This window comes from Scylla paramamosain, chromosome 23 (assembly GCF_035594125.1).
Source record: "Scylla paramamosain isolate STU-SP2022 chromosome 23, ASM3559412v1, whole genome shotgun sequence".
Classification (NCBI taxonomy): domain Eukaryota; kingdom Metazoa; phylum Arthropoda; class Malacostraca; order Decapoda; family Portunidae; genus Scylla; species Scylla paramamosain.
Window position 1 is genome coordinate 2,955,486 of NC_087173.1, and position 17,500 is coordinate 2,972,985.

Genomic DNA, 17,500 nt, shown 5'->3' on the forward strand with positions numbered 1-17,500 from the left:
AGTGAGAAACTAAAATCTACCTTACTGACTGAGACTGAAAGAATGAATGAATGAATGAACGAACGAGTGCCTTTTTTTACTGGTTGACTCATTGATTGGTAGAATGTGTAGGTGCATGATTCGAGAGAGTGCGTGAATGAATTAGAGAATGAATGAATTGAGAGAATGATGAATGAGTGACTGAGTGAGTGAGAGAGTAAGTCAGAGAGGGACCTCCTTTACTCGTACCCTGAGTGATTAATGAGAGAGAGAGAGAGAGAGAGAGAGAGAGAGAGAGAGAGAGAGAGAGAGAGAGAGAGAGAGAGAGAGAGAGAGTTTGTGTTGGCAAATGTTGAATATTGATACGTTATAAACCCCCCTATCTCTCTCTCTCTCTCTCTCTCTCTCTCTCTCTCTCTCTCTCTCTCTCTCTCTCTCTCTCTCTCTCTCTCTCTCTCTCTCTCTCTCTCTCTCTCATCACTACTGGCTTTCATTACAGCTGGCCGATGCAGCTTTTATGTATTAAACCTGTTGATGAAAAAATAGCGACCGCCGATAAAGTACAGCGAGCGATACGCCTCCCTCATATCAACTAAATTTCCCTACTTTTTTTTTAATCTCCCGTATTATTTACATTCATTTTGGTCCGGGGCTTCCGCAAAAAAATAGAAAAATACATAACAGCGCGCGTTCATCTCAGTGTGACGCGCAAAATAAGTTTAATTCAGCGTAAAGTTCGCTAATTTGTAGTATTCGACGTAACATAAAGGCATATTTGTTGTAACCTGTGGCTATTGTATTGCGTGTGCATGTATAAAACTAATGGGGATTATTGTATAAGTTATCCCTCTTTTTTTTTATGTGGGTCGCGGTTTATGTAAGAAATGTCCGTCTTACCACTTCATTCGTAGGAAATATAAGACAAACGTATTTTCAGTCACTCAACTCAAAGAAAGTCGAAGAAATGTCTGTATTTAATCATTCAACATGGGAATTATTGAAAAAAAGTATCAAGTTTTACTGTATACAAAGCAAACATCAGAAATTAAGTCTGTATGTTTATTCAACTTAAGGAAAATATGAGAAATCTCTCTCTCTCTCTCTCTCTCTCTCTCTCTCTCTCTCTCTCTCTCTCTCTCTCTCTCTCTCTCTCTCTCTCTCTCTCTCTCTCTCTCTCTAACTCCTATTAATGTTTTGGTTTCCTGGATCTGGCCTTATTGTTTATTTTCAATGTATACAATGTAAAAGCTAAATGGCCAATAAAAATATCAATGTCATTCTCTCTCTCTCTCTCTCTCTCTCTCTCTCTCTCTCTCTCTCTCTCTCTCTCTCTCTCTCTCTCTCTCTCTCTCTCTCTCTCTCTCTGCTCCACTTTACCTGAGCCACGTCCACCTTGCTTAATCAATAGCTAATCTAACCTTTACCAAACTCCTTTCCGCACCTGCCCTCGCCCACCAATCACTTATTCCCTACGTAATCTAACCCACCTCAGTCATTCCTAACTTTTCCCATAATTGCCCTGATGTACACGTGCCCCTGCCCATTTACCTGACTTATCGTGCGGTACTTTGAATGATGATTCCGGTTAACTTCTCCCTAATCAACGCTTCACCTCATTCATACGTGACTTTTCCCATACCTGCGCAATTAACACCTGGATTTATCTTTTATTTACGTATTTTGTGTCCTGGTCAGGTTTCTTCTTCCTAGATTCATCCATTTCGGTCTTAATTCATGCTTGTAGTGATCTTTAATTTTGTCGTACGTAAAATTTATATCTTGTCTTTTTTTTTTTTTTTTAACCACACGTCCGTAAACTTTTATTGACTTTCTTGACGTTTTTGTAATTCAACTTGCGATGTACCTCTATAAATTGATCTTAACTAACTGCTTTCAGACAGATTTTTTCCACACCTTTCGTAAAATTTACCCTCATTAACTTGCGAGGTACCTTTAGAAACCCTTAGTCTAGCTTTCGATGTACCAATAAATTCATATTAAGTAACCCAACTCAGTCTAATTCCTCCCACACCTGTCGTAACTGACTGCATGAATTCCTTCTTAACCTAATTTACAGCGTACCATAAGAACATTTTACCCTAGCTACCCCTACAATTTCTTTTCTCAAGCTTTTTTTTTTCTGTTTAAATTATCATGTACTTAAGGAATTGAACATCATGTACTTAGTAATTAAACAAAACTGACGCATCCTCTTCCTATAATTTTCCAGGTGTTGAATCTCTACTTTTTTTTTTCTCACCAAACTTTTTTTTATTCTTTTTTCGACCTAATTTATCATGTACCTGAGAGACTGAACATTATGTAACTGAGAAATTGGAGCAAGCTGACGCCTTCTCTTCCTATGACGGCGCAGGTGTTAAGTCTCACGCCGATGGAGGTGCAGGAGGGCGGCCAGGCGCTCATCACCTCAGATCACCTGCACCTCGTCCTCGATTATGAAAAGGTAAGGACGTGTGAGTTAATGAGACAACACTGCTGCTCTTACACGAATCTTATGGCAGTTAGTTATATATCTTTTTTTTTTTTTTTACATTTTTTTCTCGTATGAAACTCTTGTGTCTTTCCTCATTTTTGTTTTCTCATATTTTTTTTTTATTTTAACTTTGGGCAAAATATTCAGTGTGATATCTACTGTAAGTTTTTAACCTTTTATTTATTTATTTTTTGTTACACACGTATTTTGATTTCATACTACTGGAATTACGAGTGTGCGTTTGCGTGTGTGTTTGTGTGTGTGTGTGTGTGTGTACCATCATTAGGCCCCGTTAGAGTAGGGTAGGCCTCCTCACCTCCTGTGTTTCACCTTCCCACCCTCTGTGTATTCCCTCTCCACCCCCTGTCTCCCCTCCCCACCTCCTGTCTCACCTACCCACCCTGTCTTCCCACCTCCCCAGCTCGTGTGTTTTAATCATTCAACCCACACTGAGCACAGCCACTGATTGTTCTGCCTTTCTCTCTATTCAACATTCACTGTGGGAGGGGAAAGAGGAAGGGGGTAGGGAGGGGGGAGGGATTCAGGGTAGGGTAGGGAGGGGGTGGGGGTTCGTCAGCATGTTTGGCAGTCATGGTGTAAGTAATCCTGATGCACACGCAAAATTGAGAATAAAATAAAGCAAAAAAATAAAAGCCAGTGGTAGTATTGTGTGTATTTTGGGAGGATAATGAATAGTGTGTGTGTGTGTGTGTATGTGTGTGTGTGTGTGTGTGTGTGTGTGTGTGTGTGTGTGTGTGTGTTATTGCTCTGTCATGATTTAGACATGTCCAGATAAAAGTCATGTTGTTGTTTCTAGCCCAAACACACACACACACACACACACACACACACACACACACACACACACACACACACACACACACACGAGGTCACTGACTATAACTTTATTTTCTACACTTACTCATTTCTACATCGTCACATTAATTCCTCGCATTCTTCTTCCTTAATGACTTGCCAAAGAATTAAGAATCATCCGAAACACGAGAAAGAGAAAAGTTTATATCCATTAATTCACATTTTTTCGCTTTTTTTCTTCATTTTCTTTTCATTCCGTTGAAAGAAAAATAAAAATGGACAAAGATATTAATTTGTTTATGTTTTTCTTGTTACATTCTTATCAAAGACTGGATTCATCATCATTTAAATTCCTTTCTTTTCTTTTTTTTCTTTTTTTCTTTTCAACTAACTCCATTTCTTTCACTCTCCCCTTCTAAACTATTATTCTTCCTTATCTTTCCTTCATTTCTCTCTCTCTCTCTCTCTCTCTCTCTCTCTCTCTCTCTCTCTCTCTCTCTCTCTCTCTCTCTCTCTCTCTCTCTCTCTCTCTCTACTATCTGTTCCTTCATTCATCTTCCTACCACATTCCCCGGTAACTTAATCCCTGCCTGCAATTCAATTCTCAACTTCTCTCCTCATCTTCGTAAACCTCCTATTTCCCTCCTTCTCTCTACTATATCCTCCTTCTACACCTCTACCTCATCACCATTACCGAGCACCATTGCCTCCACGTCCTCCTACTACTACTTGTATTACTACCGCTACTACTGATGGTTTCCTATCCGCCTAACATGCAGATGAGGCATTTCGTATTCTCAAAGTCATTACAGTAGATACGCTTGCTACTGTTCTACGGCGCTGTGTTGCGTTTGATCTGCGATGTCTCCTTCCTCTGTCCCCGCTCCCTCTATTCAATCATCATAACGAAGCTAATCTTCCCTCGCTCCTCTCTCTTTGACAGTACGGGGTGAGAGAGTCCGGGGTGCTCTTCCATGTTATTACCCTCCCGTCACGAGGCCACTTGGATGTTAAGCTGTGGCGGAGACCCGAGGATAACACCTTTACTCTACTGGATCTCAATAATGACGGGGTGACCTACGTGCATGACGGCTCCGAGACCACTGAGGATTCTGTGGTGCTGGAGTTGGAACTTGTCACACGGTCTGGTTACATCCTACCCTCGTATCTGCAGGTGTGTGTGTGTGTGTGTGTGTGTGTGTGTGTGTGTGTTAAGTGAGAAAAAACAATGATTAGCCAGACTGTACACTGTTTTATCTCTTAATAGTGTTTGTTTTGTATATTTATAAGTAATTTTGGATATTTGCTACATAAACGATTTCTTCAGGTAATATAATTCATTGTGTGTGTGTGTGTGTGTGTGTGTGTGTGTGTGTGTGTGTGTGTGTGTGTGTGTGTGTGTGTGTGTGTGTGTGCGCGTGCGTGAGCAAACATACAACCCCACCCCATCAAACAACAACTCTTAATTAACCGTTTCCCCTTAACCCTTCACTCCGTCCCCTTGTTTTCCCTCCCTTCCTTCCCTTCCCTTTCCTTTCCTGTGACCTCCCTTCCCTACCCTACCCTTTCTTTCCTCCTTGCCTCCCCTCCCCATTTTTCCTCTACCCTCTCTTCCCTACCCTCCCCTTCTGTCCTTATGTCCCCCCGCCAACAGTCCCGCCATAGATTCGTGCTGCCAATTCGGGTCGTGTCCAGAAACGACCCTCCGAGACTGCAACTGCCGCCCGGGGATGTGTTGCGATTGGCGGCAGGGACCACAAGAACCTTCACGCCAGAGCTTATTAACGTTCTGGACAGCGACACCGCCCCCGGCAAGCTAAGGTAGTAGTAGTAGTAGTAGTAGTAGTAGTAGTAGTAGTGGTTGGTGGGTATATGTCTTCACAATGGCTCTCCTTTTTTTGTCTTATTCACTGATTGGAGATTTTTTTTTTTTTTTTGTCCTTTCTTTGTTCCATAGTCTAGTCGCTACTTTTTTTTTTTTTCTTCTTCTTGCCTTCTCTATTTCTGTACCGTCCCTGAATAAAAGTATCTCGAGGAGCGTAAGTGAATGACTGATCTGTGTGTGTTTTCCGGCCTCTTTTCTTTTTTTTTTTTTTATGCAATCTCATCCTTTTTTCATAGTTCAATGTATATGCGCATTTTTTTACTTTACCTTTTTTTATTTTTTAGTGTATTGGATATGCGATACGAGTGTTGTTTGGATGTACATGGAGTTTTGTTTTCTGACAGGGCTTTTTTGTTCAGAGAGAGAGAGAGAGAGAGAGAGAGAGAGAGAGAGAGAGAGAGAGAGAGAGAGAGAGAGAGAGAGAGAGAGAGAGAGAGAGAGAGAGAGAGAGAGAGATTAACTATCCAACGAAACAAGTAATTTTTTATCTTAGAGGACCATAAATTTGCCGTAACAGCATGAAAATCCTATATACTTGAGAGAGAGAGAGAGAGAGAGAGAGAGAGAGAGAGAGAGAGAGAGAGAGAGAGAGTGAGAGAGAGAGAGAGAGAGAATTTTAGAAACATTTTATTCACAGAGCCATAACCGTTTGTACATGAAAAAAATAAACACAAACTATAATAAGACTGGAGAGAGAGAGAGAGAGAGAGAGAGAGAGAGAGAGAGAGAGAGAGAGAGAGAGAGAGAGAGAGAGAGAGAGAGAAAGTTACACCACAGAACCTCCCAAGAACAAGAGTTTAAGCGTATTATATGACAAAAGCAAACCACACAAAGACAGTGAGCGGTAAGCCCCGGAATACAACAAATGGGAAACCGATGTAATAAAACCATTCTTGGGTGCTGCAATCGTGAAAGTTTGGGCGGATGATGGAGCGGGAGTGTGTGCTGCCCAGGGACGGACCGGCGCGACATTTGAGCGAGCCGAGGGAGTGTGGCGCCTTGGTGGTGGTGGTGGTGGTGGTAGTAGTGGTCATGATGGTGGTTGTGGCAGCGGGTGGCGTCCATAAAAGCGGAGATTTGTGTATATATTGGTATTTGTGTACTGTATTAGATATTGATTCGCTTTTTTTTCCATCGGAGTTGTTATGCTGACGATCTCACTCCCTCGTTCGTATTTTTCATTTTATCTAATGGTTAGGTTGTTACGTTAGATTGTGCAGGAATAGGTGAGGTCTTGTTAGGTTAGGTTAGGTTAAGTTAGGTTAGATTAGGTTAAGTTAGGTTACATTAGGTCAGATTAGGTCAGATTAGGTCAATTAAGGTTGGATTAGGTTAAGTATTCGATTTATTTTCATTGTTTATATTACGTTAGATTAGATTAGGTTAGGTTTCCGATAAGTATCTTAAGCTCAACACCTCCCAGGAGCCTGAGCGGTGTTGAGCAGATGTGCCAGGTGTCAGGTGTGCGCTGCGTGAGGAGGAATATCTCGGTCTTGTCTCCTCTCCCCCCCGAGGCCCAATAACCCTTTTGTTGCAGGATATCGGTCCTCAACCTGAAGGGCCCTGAGAACGGCTACATTCAGAGCTCGCAGTCCCCGGGTGTCCCCATCCACACGTTCACGCTGGAGCAAGTGCAGCACGGCCTCGTCTCGTACGTGCACCGCGGCCCCTCCAACACCAAGATCGTGCTGCAGGTGTCGGACGGCATCGAGACGGGCGACCCTGTCATCCTGCGTGTGGCGGCATTCGAATTACAAGTGTACCTGGTGAACAAGACGGGCCTCAGCATCACACACGGAAGCTGGGCCCTCATCACGCCCGCCAACCTCTCCTACACCACCAACGCCCCCGAGCAGGACCTGGAGGTGTTTTTTGAGATCACGGGACAGCCTCGCTATGGCGCCGTGCAGAGGCTCCGTAGCCCCGAGCGGTGGGCGGACGTTGAGCAGTTCAGCAGCCGCCAGCTCCAGAAGGGCAAGATCCGCTACAAGCACATCAGCACGGAGCCGCAGGAGGACGAGTTCAGGTTCAAGCTTTTTTGCGGCGACCAGAAGTTCCCGACGGAGTACACCTTCAGCATCACCTTCGTCTCCGTCACGGTGGACATCATCCGCAACGCCGAGCTGCTCATCGACAGGGTGCAGGAGAGCTTCATCTCCGAGGGCTTCCTGCAGAGCGAGACCCGCCCAGATCCCACGCCCAGCAAGGACATTATGTACAAGATCATCTCCCCGCCCATGTACGGCTCCATCTTCCTGAGCTCCGGGGACCTGACGCAGCACAAGCAGCTCAAGAAGGGCTCCAACTTCAGCCAAGAGGACGTGGCCAAGGGAAGGATCAAGTACAGACTGCACAGGAAGAGCTACTCTACCCTCCGCGACTCCTTCCAGTTTCAGGTAACGAGCAACGGCCGCGCCAGCACCGTGCACACCTTCAACATCCGCCACACTCCGCCGCCCGTGGACGCAGACATCGTGGTGGAGCGCATGGACATCCGGGAGGGCGGCACCGAGAAGATCACCGACAAGTACCTGAAGATTGAGGTGCAGAACATCAGGAACATCGTGTTCAACGTGACGGTGCCGCCCAAACACGGCGCCATCAACGTGATGGACGAGTCTATGGTCACCCCAGCGAGACTCAACACCACCTTCTTCACCTCACACGAGATCAATTCCGGATCCGTATCTTACACACACGACGATTCGGAGTCCAAGAAGGATCACTTCCACTTCGTGGCCCTTGCGGAGGACCCGCAGGTAGACTTCCAGTACGTGGGTGTCATGCACTTCCGCGTCATCATGATCAACGACAACCACCCCATGAGGACCATGGAGAAGGTGATCAACGTGGTGACCAACAGCGAGCGCGTCATCACCGCCAACGACCTGCGCTACGTGGACCCAGACATCGACACCCCGACCAGCAGCATCCAGTACACACGCAGCAAGATTCCCAATGGAGAGTTCTACCACGTGGAGGACAGGTCAGACCCGGTGTACCTGTTCACGCAGGAGGACATTGATCGCCGACGGATTGTGTTCCGCCACGAGGGTCCCTCCTACGGCAAGTCAATCATCTCGGTGACGGACGGCCAGCTGTCCTCCACGGGCATCCTGGAGGTGGTGGCGTCCGAGCCCTTTATCGAGATCGTCAACAACAGCGGCATCATCGTCCCTCGCGGGCAAGAGGCTCCCATCTCCAACTACAACCTGAGCGTGGAGACCAACATGAATGCATGGGGCGCCGCGATACTGTTCCGTGTCACCAAGCCGCCTCGCTACGGCCGCCTGGTGGGTCTAGGATCCTCGGAACCCCGCAACACCTTCACGGAGGCGGACCTGCAGAACGGCCACCTGCGGTACGTCAACAAGGGCGACCCGAGCTTCAGGGACGAGTTCCGCTTCCAAGCCAGGATCGGCGACACCACTACGGATGGCATCTTTGAAGTGAAGGTGAGTGTGTGTGTGTGTGTGTGCGTGTGCATGTGTGTGTGTGTGTGTGTGTGTGTGTGTGTGTGTGTGTGTGTCTAGCCTGAACATATCTTCATTTATCTCAGATAACTAACACAACATACAACAAACAAGAAACATTACATTCACCAAAGCAAGGAATGGCTGTATTTAAGCTCATTCGTCCCAGTCACCACACATATTAAGCTCACAGAAAAAGCACAAAAGAACCTGACAAAAAAAAAAACACCTGAACACAAAAAAATAAAACAAAACACACCAACACACAAACCACACACGACACAAACACATCACAAGCTTGACCACACCACCCCTCACCTGTGCAACCTTCACGTGTCGCCAGGTGTACCCGGAGAGTTACTGGGAACCTCTGGTCGTCCTAAACAACACAACAGCACGAGTGGAGGAGGGCGCCCGCGTGACTATCGACCAAGCAGTCCTGAACGTGATGCATCCTAACATAGCGCCATCTGACATCACCTACGTCATCGTGCAGAGGCCTCAGAATGGCTACCTCTACATTGATCACAGCACGGGCACCTCCGCCTCGTCCTCTTCCTCTCCGTCCTCGCCATCGTCCAGTCACGAGTACGAGGATGAGGCAAGTCTCCTCAAACCCGAGGTGAGTGTTGCGGAGTTCTGAAGGGTTTCTTTGGGGGTCTGGTTTTGTTTTGTCTCGTCGTTTTTCTTGTGTATTGTTTCGTTGTTTTGCTTGAGTAATGTGGAGGTTTTCTACTTTTGTTTAGGATTACAGGTGAAAGTTGCTATTTCAGAAGTTTTCTTGGTGTCTGTAGTCCCATTTCAAATCTACGATCAGGTGTCTTTCTGATTTTTTTTTTTAAATGATAATACTTTCTATTTTTTCTTTTGGATTATAGATGAAAGCTGACATTGTAGGATATTAATATTCCTTACCTCATCCCCCCCCGTGTGTGTGTGTGTGTGTGTGCCGCCCAACAGGTCAACGTGTTCGACCAGGCGCTAATCAACCAGGGTCGCGTTCACTACGTCGAGATGGGAACAAACGTCACCAGCGATCATTTTGTATTTGACGTGACCAATGGGATCTCCAGCCTGTCTCGCCTTGTCTTCAACATCCAGGTGCGTTTCCATGTATGGTGACAAGGGAGGGTAGGAAGGGTGGTGGGTGTGGGTGGTGATGATGGTAAATGGGTAGGGTGCTGAGTGTGGATGGTGTGGAAGAAAGAGAGGGACACAGAGGAAACGAAAGATTTGTAAATAAAGCAACGTTATGAAAAAGATGGTGGATGAGGAAGGAAGAGAGAGAACAGGAGAACAGTTGTTGATGAACCAAAACAAGGGAAGAAAAAGTTAATGGTAAGACGAAGTAATATAAAAGATGGTGAAAGATGAAGGGAGGGAAGAATAGCTGTAGATGAAGCAATGTCAAGAGAAGGAAAAAATGTTGATAAGGCAAGATAAAAGATGATGGAAGATGAAGAGGGAGAAGAATAGATGTAGATGAGGCAAGGAAGGGAAAAAAAAAGTGGATTGAAGAAAAGCAGAATTGTAGATAAGACAATGTAAAAGATGGTAGCAAATTAAGAGGGAGAAGAATAGCTGCAGATGAGGAAAGAGAAAGAGAAAAAGCGAATTTAAAAAAAAAGCAGAATTGTAGATAAGACAAGATAATGCAAAAAAAAAAAAAAAAAACGTTGAGGATGAAGGAAGAAGAGAATAGATATAGATGAGGCAAGGCAATGGGAAGAGAAGGGTGTTCCACAGTGGCGTCTGGCAGTGAGCAATTCCCCTCAAATTTACGGGGAAACGAGAGTGTAACTTTTTTCTCGCTACTTAAGATTAGGGACAGATCAACCTGAATGGGAGGAGAGGCCTGTGTGGTCTCCCTTTGTATGTAAATCTATGCAAATTCCGAGTCAAAAACCAGGAGCTTAATCGAAAACTTTGTAACTTTAACGAGAAAAATAAGAGATTTTTCCCTGATGTCTCTTTCCTTCACTGTCTGTCTGCCTGTTTGTTTAATTTTCTCGGTTACTGTCTGTCTGTCTGACTATCTGACTGTCTGTCTATCCGTCTACGTGCCAGTCTACCAGGCAGTCTATCTATCTATCTATCTATCTATCTATCTATCTATCTATCTATCTATCTGTCTATCTATATGTATGTCTATCATTCTATCTATATAACTTTCTATATCTATCTATATATCTATTTACCTATCTATCTATTTATTTATCTACGAGTATCTGTCTATCTATCTACCTATGTGCTTATAAGTATATCTCCCTCTTTACCTGTTTATCTACCTACCTATCCACCCATCCACCTAGTTATCCACCAATCAATAATTACTATCAATCTCCATCAAACAGGTGATTCCCAAGACAATCTACCTGTCGGCCGGGCTAATACAGGTGGACGAGGGGGCGCACACCACAGTCACCCCCTCCGTAGTTACTGTGTTGACTGACTACTACACAGACAAGATTCGGCAGTACCTGGTGACGGTGCAACCCACGGCGGGTCAGCTCGAGCTCACCAGCAGGCGTGGGAGGAAGGTGGAGGCGTTCACACCGGAGCAACTCAAGCAGGGACTTATTTCGGTAAGGTTGTGGTGGTGCTGGTGGTGGTGGTGGTGGTGGTGGTGAAGGAAAATCATGAGAAAGAGGAATAAAAGGAAGAAACGGGAAAAAATAAAAGGATGAATATGAGAGAAGGGAAAATACTATGAAGCAAAAGAGGAGAGATGTAAAGGGAGGAAGATGATAAGGAAGAAAGGGATAAAATAAAAGGAATAAGGATATGAAATAAAGGAAAAACAATGAAGGGGAAGAGGAGGAAGAAGAGGATATATATAAGGGGAAAAGGAGTAGATGAGGTGGAATAGAAATGAAAGGAAGAAACGTAAAAAAAAACAAAGGATACGAGGATATGAAAGAAAGGGAGAAACAATGAGAAGGTAGGAGGAGGAGGAGGAGAAGGAGGAGGAGGAGGAGGAGGAGGAGGAGGAGGAGGAGGAGGAAGAGGAGGAGGAGGAATATCATAATGAAAAGGACGAAAGCTAAGAAAGAGGAAGACGAGGAGGAAAGGAAGAAAGATAAAGAAGACTGAGGAAGAGGAAGAGGATGCAACAGCGAACGGAAACACACAGAGGAGGAGGAAGAAAAAAAGAGAAAAAATAAGAAAACGATGAAAATAAACTAGAAAAACCCTGAGTAGTAGAAATAAAAGCAAGAAATAAGTAGACAGACTCTTACAAAGCTATATTATCACCCCACACACACACACACACACACACACTGCTTGGCTTTTCCCCGGACAATCTCACTTCATTTCTCTGCCGTAATCTGACAGGCGGCTGAGGAGGGGGTGTGTTTACAAAGTTGATTGAGTCGGCGTTGCCCTGTGGCCCTCTCATGCCCCTGAGGTGGGATATTAAACCGCCCACCAGCAGCCAAGGAACGCTCAAGTAACTCGCAAAAGGATAGCGTGCTCTGGGCCAGGATGCATAAGAGGAACAAGAGTGGATTGGCGGGAGGATGTACAAACGCAATCACTGCATCTATACTTTCTTTCGTCTATATTTCTCTCGTAGCGTGTACTTTTGTCGCTCTGCCTTATACATCGAGGTCGAGATCATGTTGCCTTTAGTGAGTTATTTTGATGATTGACACGTGAGAAAAGAGGGAAAGAGGAAGAATGGCACACGCTATGATAGATAGATAGGCGGAGGAAAATGTAAATGCGATGAACAGAAGACTGACAGGGGAGGAAAGAGAAAGAAAGAAGAACAGTATGCGCTAAGATAGACAGACAGATAGAAGAATATGTAAATGTAATATAAAGATGAATGACACTCAAGGAAAGACAAAGAAAAACGGAGGAAAATGTAAATGCAATAAACAGAAAATACCAAGATAGGAAAGAAAGACAAACATAAAAGAAAACGGTGACAAAGAAAACGTTACTGTATAGATATCATTATGTATTCTCTGTCCTCTTCTGTATTTCCTCCTACCTATGACTTGAACCGCTCCAAGAAAGAGGTTTTAAGACACTTCAAATTATGGATGATTATTTGCTCTCTCTCTCTCTCTCTCTCTCTCTCTCTCTCTCTCTCTCTCTCTCTCTCTCTCTCTCTCTCTCTCTCTCTCTCTCTCTCTCTCTCTCTCTCTCTCTCACGACCCTTCTCCCTCGTCGTCTCCTTCAGTACGTGCACGATGACTCAGAGCGACTCAAGGACACCTTCAGCCTCGTCGCCGTGTCCGGGCTTCGTCAGAGCGCCCCGGCCCAGGTGAACGTGCAGGTGCGGGGCGTGAATGACGAGGCGCCGTTCGTCATCAATAACACCGGCATCACCTTATGGGAGGGCAACACTGTGCTCATCACCAATTCCAACTTAGGTACGTGTGTGTGTGTGTGTGTGTGTGTGTGTGTGTGTGTGTGTGTGTGTATGTGTGTGTGTGTGTGTGTGTGTGTGTGTGTGTGTGTGTGTGTGTGTGTGTAAAACTTTAAACGCTTCCATTGTTTGATTCAAGGCACAGTAGGATTTATTCAACATTCCCCTCTCTTACTCTTCCCAAAAAACATTCACACGAGCTGAGCCGATCACAGACACAGGCATCATCCCATCCCGCTGCGAGGTAAAACTGCTGGGGTTTGCTGCCAGGGTTGTGAGGCTCTGGTGCTCTTAAAGGGAGTCATGGCGCGGTTATGTAATATTTTGTGGCTTACCGTCATCTGTCCCGCATGCCATTGTGTCCATAATGGTGTCTTCTCTCGGCTCTATTGTTTCCTATTGTTTGTATTAATGGAAGCGTCTTAGTTGCTTCCTGGTTTTCTTTCTGTGGCTTTCTGTTCGCCTCATTGTTCATTCTTACTCTCGACATGCGTGGACTCCCTCCGTGCACCTCTCTCTGTTTTTTCCTGCCTCATATGACTCCCACATTTTCCAAAGAGAACCATCAAGTCAACTCCAATGGTGAAAAATGGAAACTGCATCCATTCTTTTCCCTTTTCGGAGTGGCAAGCGCGGGTGGGCTTTCCCTGCACCTCCCCGGCCCTCCTGCGATACGTGAATAAGAAAAGGCGTTCTGTGTTATCCCGCAGCGGTGATGGACCCTGACACGCCCGCCGAGAACCTCAGCATCACGGTGGCCACGCCAGACTCAGGCTTCCTCGCCCTCGCCTCCAACCTGAGCCACCCGGTGTCCTCCTTCACCCAGGCAGACGTCAACAACAAGCGCCTATACTTCACCCACACAGGTAAGTCACCGAGGCACTGCAGACATTGCAGGCACTGTAGTTTTGATGGAAAGCGAGGCTTCTCACTGCACTGAGGGTTCAGAAGTAGTTTTAATCCTGCACACACTGAGTCTGCTTGCTTATTTCCTTTATAGAAAATTTTCTTCCAGTCAGACACAAGTTAGAACCCTGATGTTAGATTTATTCTTTCTTTCTAAATACCAAGACAGAGAAGCACTAGCTTGGAGTTAAATGCTGAGGCCATGTTCCTTCAGCCTGTGGGGCACGACGCTTACTGTGTGCTTGACACCTTTGCAGGCGGGCTGTCTGGAATGTTCCGGTGGGAGGCCAGCGACCAGGTTCACGGCACGGGCTCCCACGTGTTCACCGTGACGGCGCGGGAGCTTCACCTGCACCTGCGGCACAACAAGCCCATGTGGGTGTTCCCCATGATGCAGCAGGCGCTATCCTCGGAGGTGCTGCTCACCCTCACCTCGGACCACGATCCGCGCCGCTCCGTCATGTACGTGGTGCGCCAGGCGCCCCTGCTGGGCCACCTGCTGCTGGAGGGGCCTGGCGGCGTGCGTGTGCCCGTCGAAAACTTTACGCAGCGTCACGTCAACGAGTCTCGCGTCATCTTTGAGCACACGAGTCCCTTCACCGAGCTCTCCGCCAGCGACATGTTTGTATTCGATGTGGAGACGCCCTTCGCCGAGCCACTGCGGGACCAGGAGTTCCATCTGGAGATATCGGTGGCTAGTCCGCGCGGCGGAGGCCTGGAGAGGTACCTGGGCCTGGCGCCGCTGGTCGTGGCGGAGGGCGGACAGGCGACAGTGCGGCCGGACAACTTAAATCTGTCGGCAGTGCTGGAATTTATCGAAGGTTACCCAGCGGCCAGTAGTTCTGACCGTCCGCCGCCGCGCCTCATCACCACCGTCACAGCCGTCCCTATGCACGGCATCTTCACACTCCGCAAGAGAAACCTCACCGAGGGATACACGTTCACGGTGAGGGACATCGAAAAAGGACGAGTCCGGTACGAGCACGACCACAGCGACACGCTGCGGGACGCCATGGGCTTCACCGTGGCGCTGGCAGGCAATGGGTCATCCCCGGACGTTCTGCTGTTCAACGGTTCCCTTAACGTGAGCGTGACCCCAGTGAACGACCAGCCGTTCACCCTGATGACCACCCCGCCCGTCATGAAAGTGGTGCACCGCCAAAACGCCATTATCACCAACCAGAGCCTGCTGACGACAGATCCCGACAACCCCCCCAGCGAGATCGACTACGAGCTGATGAACACGCCGGACCACGGCCGCCTCATCCTGGCGCACAACTACAGCGTGGCCGTGCAGTCCTTCACGCAGGAGGACATCAACGCGGGCCGCATCCTGTACGCCCACGACGGCACCAACGACTCGGACAGGTTTTATTTCAAGGTGTCCGACGGCAAGCACGAGCCCAAGTACACGGTGTTCACCATCGAGATCCAGCCGCTGACGCTGACGCTGGTGAATCACACGGTGCTGCCGCTGCGCCAGACCACCACCACCGCCTACCTCACGCCGCACCACCTCGCCGCGCACACCAACGGCAACCCAAACCACATCTTTTACAACGTCACCAGGCCGCCCAGGTTTGGACACCTGTACATGAACGACCAGGTTGTGCACACGTTCGGCCAGGTGAACATAGATAAGGGCGAGATCCTGTACATGCAGGTGGAGATGACGGAGCCTGCAGACAACTTCCAGGTGGACATCTGGACCTGGGAGGCGACAGTGCCGGGAGTGGAGGTGCGGGTTGCGGTATCGCCGCTGATAGAGTCCAACCCGATGACAGCGGTGGTGGGCGGCCGCACGCGCCTCACCCTGGAGCACCTGGATGCCTCCCAACTGGCCACAGTCACCGGCAGCAGCCCGGTGTTCAAAGTGAAGCGCAGGCCGCGCTTCGGCAGGATCAAGAAGGTGACCCGCCGCGTGCGCCGCTCAGGCCGCTCACATGAGGTGCAGCAGTTTACGCACGAGGAGCTGCGCGCCGGCGTGATCTATTACGTGGCCAGGAAGCTCAACTTGAAGGCAGACGAGCCGCTGCACGACGCGCTACACTACGTGCTACACGTGCCCGCGCCAGGCATACAGCCGGCTGAGGGCACGCTGCGCCTCACACTGGTAGAGGCGGGGGCGGTGCTTAAGGAAGGGGCAGAGCCCCCCAGGCACCTGAGGCCCGACTTGCCGCCCTCTGTCAGGGGCAGCTCAGAGACGAGCAGTGCAGGCACCGGCAGCTCCGAGCTGTTCCTGGGTATCCCCGAAGACTACCTGGTGGTAGTGGTGGCGGGCGCCGTCGCCCTGGCGGCCATCGTGGCCATAGTGGTGGTGGCGCGCTTCGTCACAAGACGCCGACACTCCGACAAGAGACGCGACGTGGTGATGGACGCCGATGTGGCCTCGCTGCCCCCGCCGCTGCCTTCAGACTCGAGGCCAAACTCCTTCCTGACGGATGACATGTCCGAGCTGGAGTGTCGGCCCACCGACCTGCCGTCCTCGCCGCGGCCCGGGCGGCACCTGCACCACCATCACCACAACGGCGGAAGCGGCAGCCTGGGCCTGGCTGCTCATCTCACCGATTCCGACGCCTCGTGGCCGCACGACATCTCCCGCGAGGTGTCGCCGGCCGTGCCGCAGTGCAAGGTATAGTTCCCTTTCCCTCTCGTCCTCTGCCTCACGGCCACTCATTATGTTTGGTTCACATTTTCTATCCAGTCTTAAGTTTGGGTTAATGTTGGTCTCTGAGATTTTTAGATTATTTTTTTTATCCCACTCTCGTAAAACCATTTTATTTGTAGATTTTTCAAAGAGACATAACTCCTCTCACTCCACTTCAGTTACACTTAATATAATTTTTTCCTCATTATTTCCCTTCCCATCCCTCGGCGGGCCAGGTGACGCCCCTCTGCACCGACACCACCTCCCGCGACACGCCCTACGACCCCCACCTGGCCGGCTACCCGTATGGCATGGACACGCAGCAGGCGGAGGAGTGGGGTCTCTACGAGAAGCACCAGCCCAGAACCACCAACCCCATGCTTAGGAAGAACCAGTACTGGGTATAGAACCGGCTGAGGTGGGCGGCTGAGTCCCCCCCACCAGCAGCAGTGTTACCGCCACCACGGCCACCACGGCCACCACGTACACCACGTACACCACCCTCACTCTCACCGCCACCGTCACTCTCATCACAGCAAAATGCTAAGCTAACGCCCATCCCGACACCAGCACCAGCGCCATCACCGCCGCAGCCATCATCACCACCACCAAGCACTGAACCATCGTCTTGCTCCCCGCAACCACCATCACCACCATCACCACCGTCACCACCACCACTGCCAACACCACCCCCGCCACCATCACCACCACAGCCCCTCCCGGACATTATACAGAGCACAACGCTATGAGAGAACGAATCACTGTGGAAAAACTAGTAAAAAATGACAAAAAAAAAAAAACGCTCATAAGGTAAAATGAGAAACTTGTTCACTCTTGGCGTCGTAAAGAGAAAGCTTAGCGCGCCGTGGCAGGTCTGAACACACTCCTCCAGGGACAGACTGACTCAAGTTCCCTCGTA

General features: G+C 48.3%; 1 protein-coding gene across 1 annotated transcript in view; it reads left to right on the forward strand.

Moving 5' to 3' along the window:
- LOC135112433 (chondroitin sulfate proteoglycan 4-like) overlaps positions 1–17,500 on the forward strand; it is a 72,893-nt gene that overhangs the window by 48,163 nt on the left and 7,230 nt on the right. Inside the window, exons 10-20 of the mRNA XM_064026895.1 lie at positions 2,354–2,443; positions 4,233–4,463; positions 4,944–5,110; positions 6,712–8,629; positions 8,991–9,269; positions 9,608–9,748; positions 11,002–11,232; positions 12,840–13,032; positions 13,739–13,894; positions 14,192–16,566; positions 16,818–17,500. The exon at positions 16,818–17,500 is cut by the window's right edge and continues 7,230 nt beyond it. Coding sequence (XP_063882965.1) covers positions 2,354–2,443; positions 4,233–4,463; positions 4,944–5,110; positions 6,712–8,629; positions 8,991–9,269; positions 9,608–9,748; positions 11,002–11,232; positions 12,840–13,032; positions 13,739–13,894; positions 14,192–16,566; positions 16,818–16,988 — 5,952 coding nt within the window. The 3' untranslated portion in view covers positions 16,989–17,500. The remainder of the gene's footprint in view (positions 1–2,353; positions 2,444–4,232; positions 4,464–4,943; positions 5,111–6,711; positions 8,630–8,990; positions 9,270–9,607; positions 9,749–11,001; positions 11,233–12,839; positions 13,033–13,738; positions 13,895–14,191; positions 16,567–16,817) is intronic.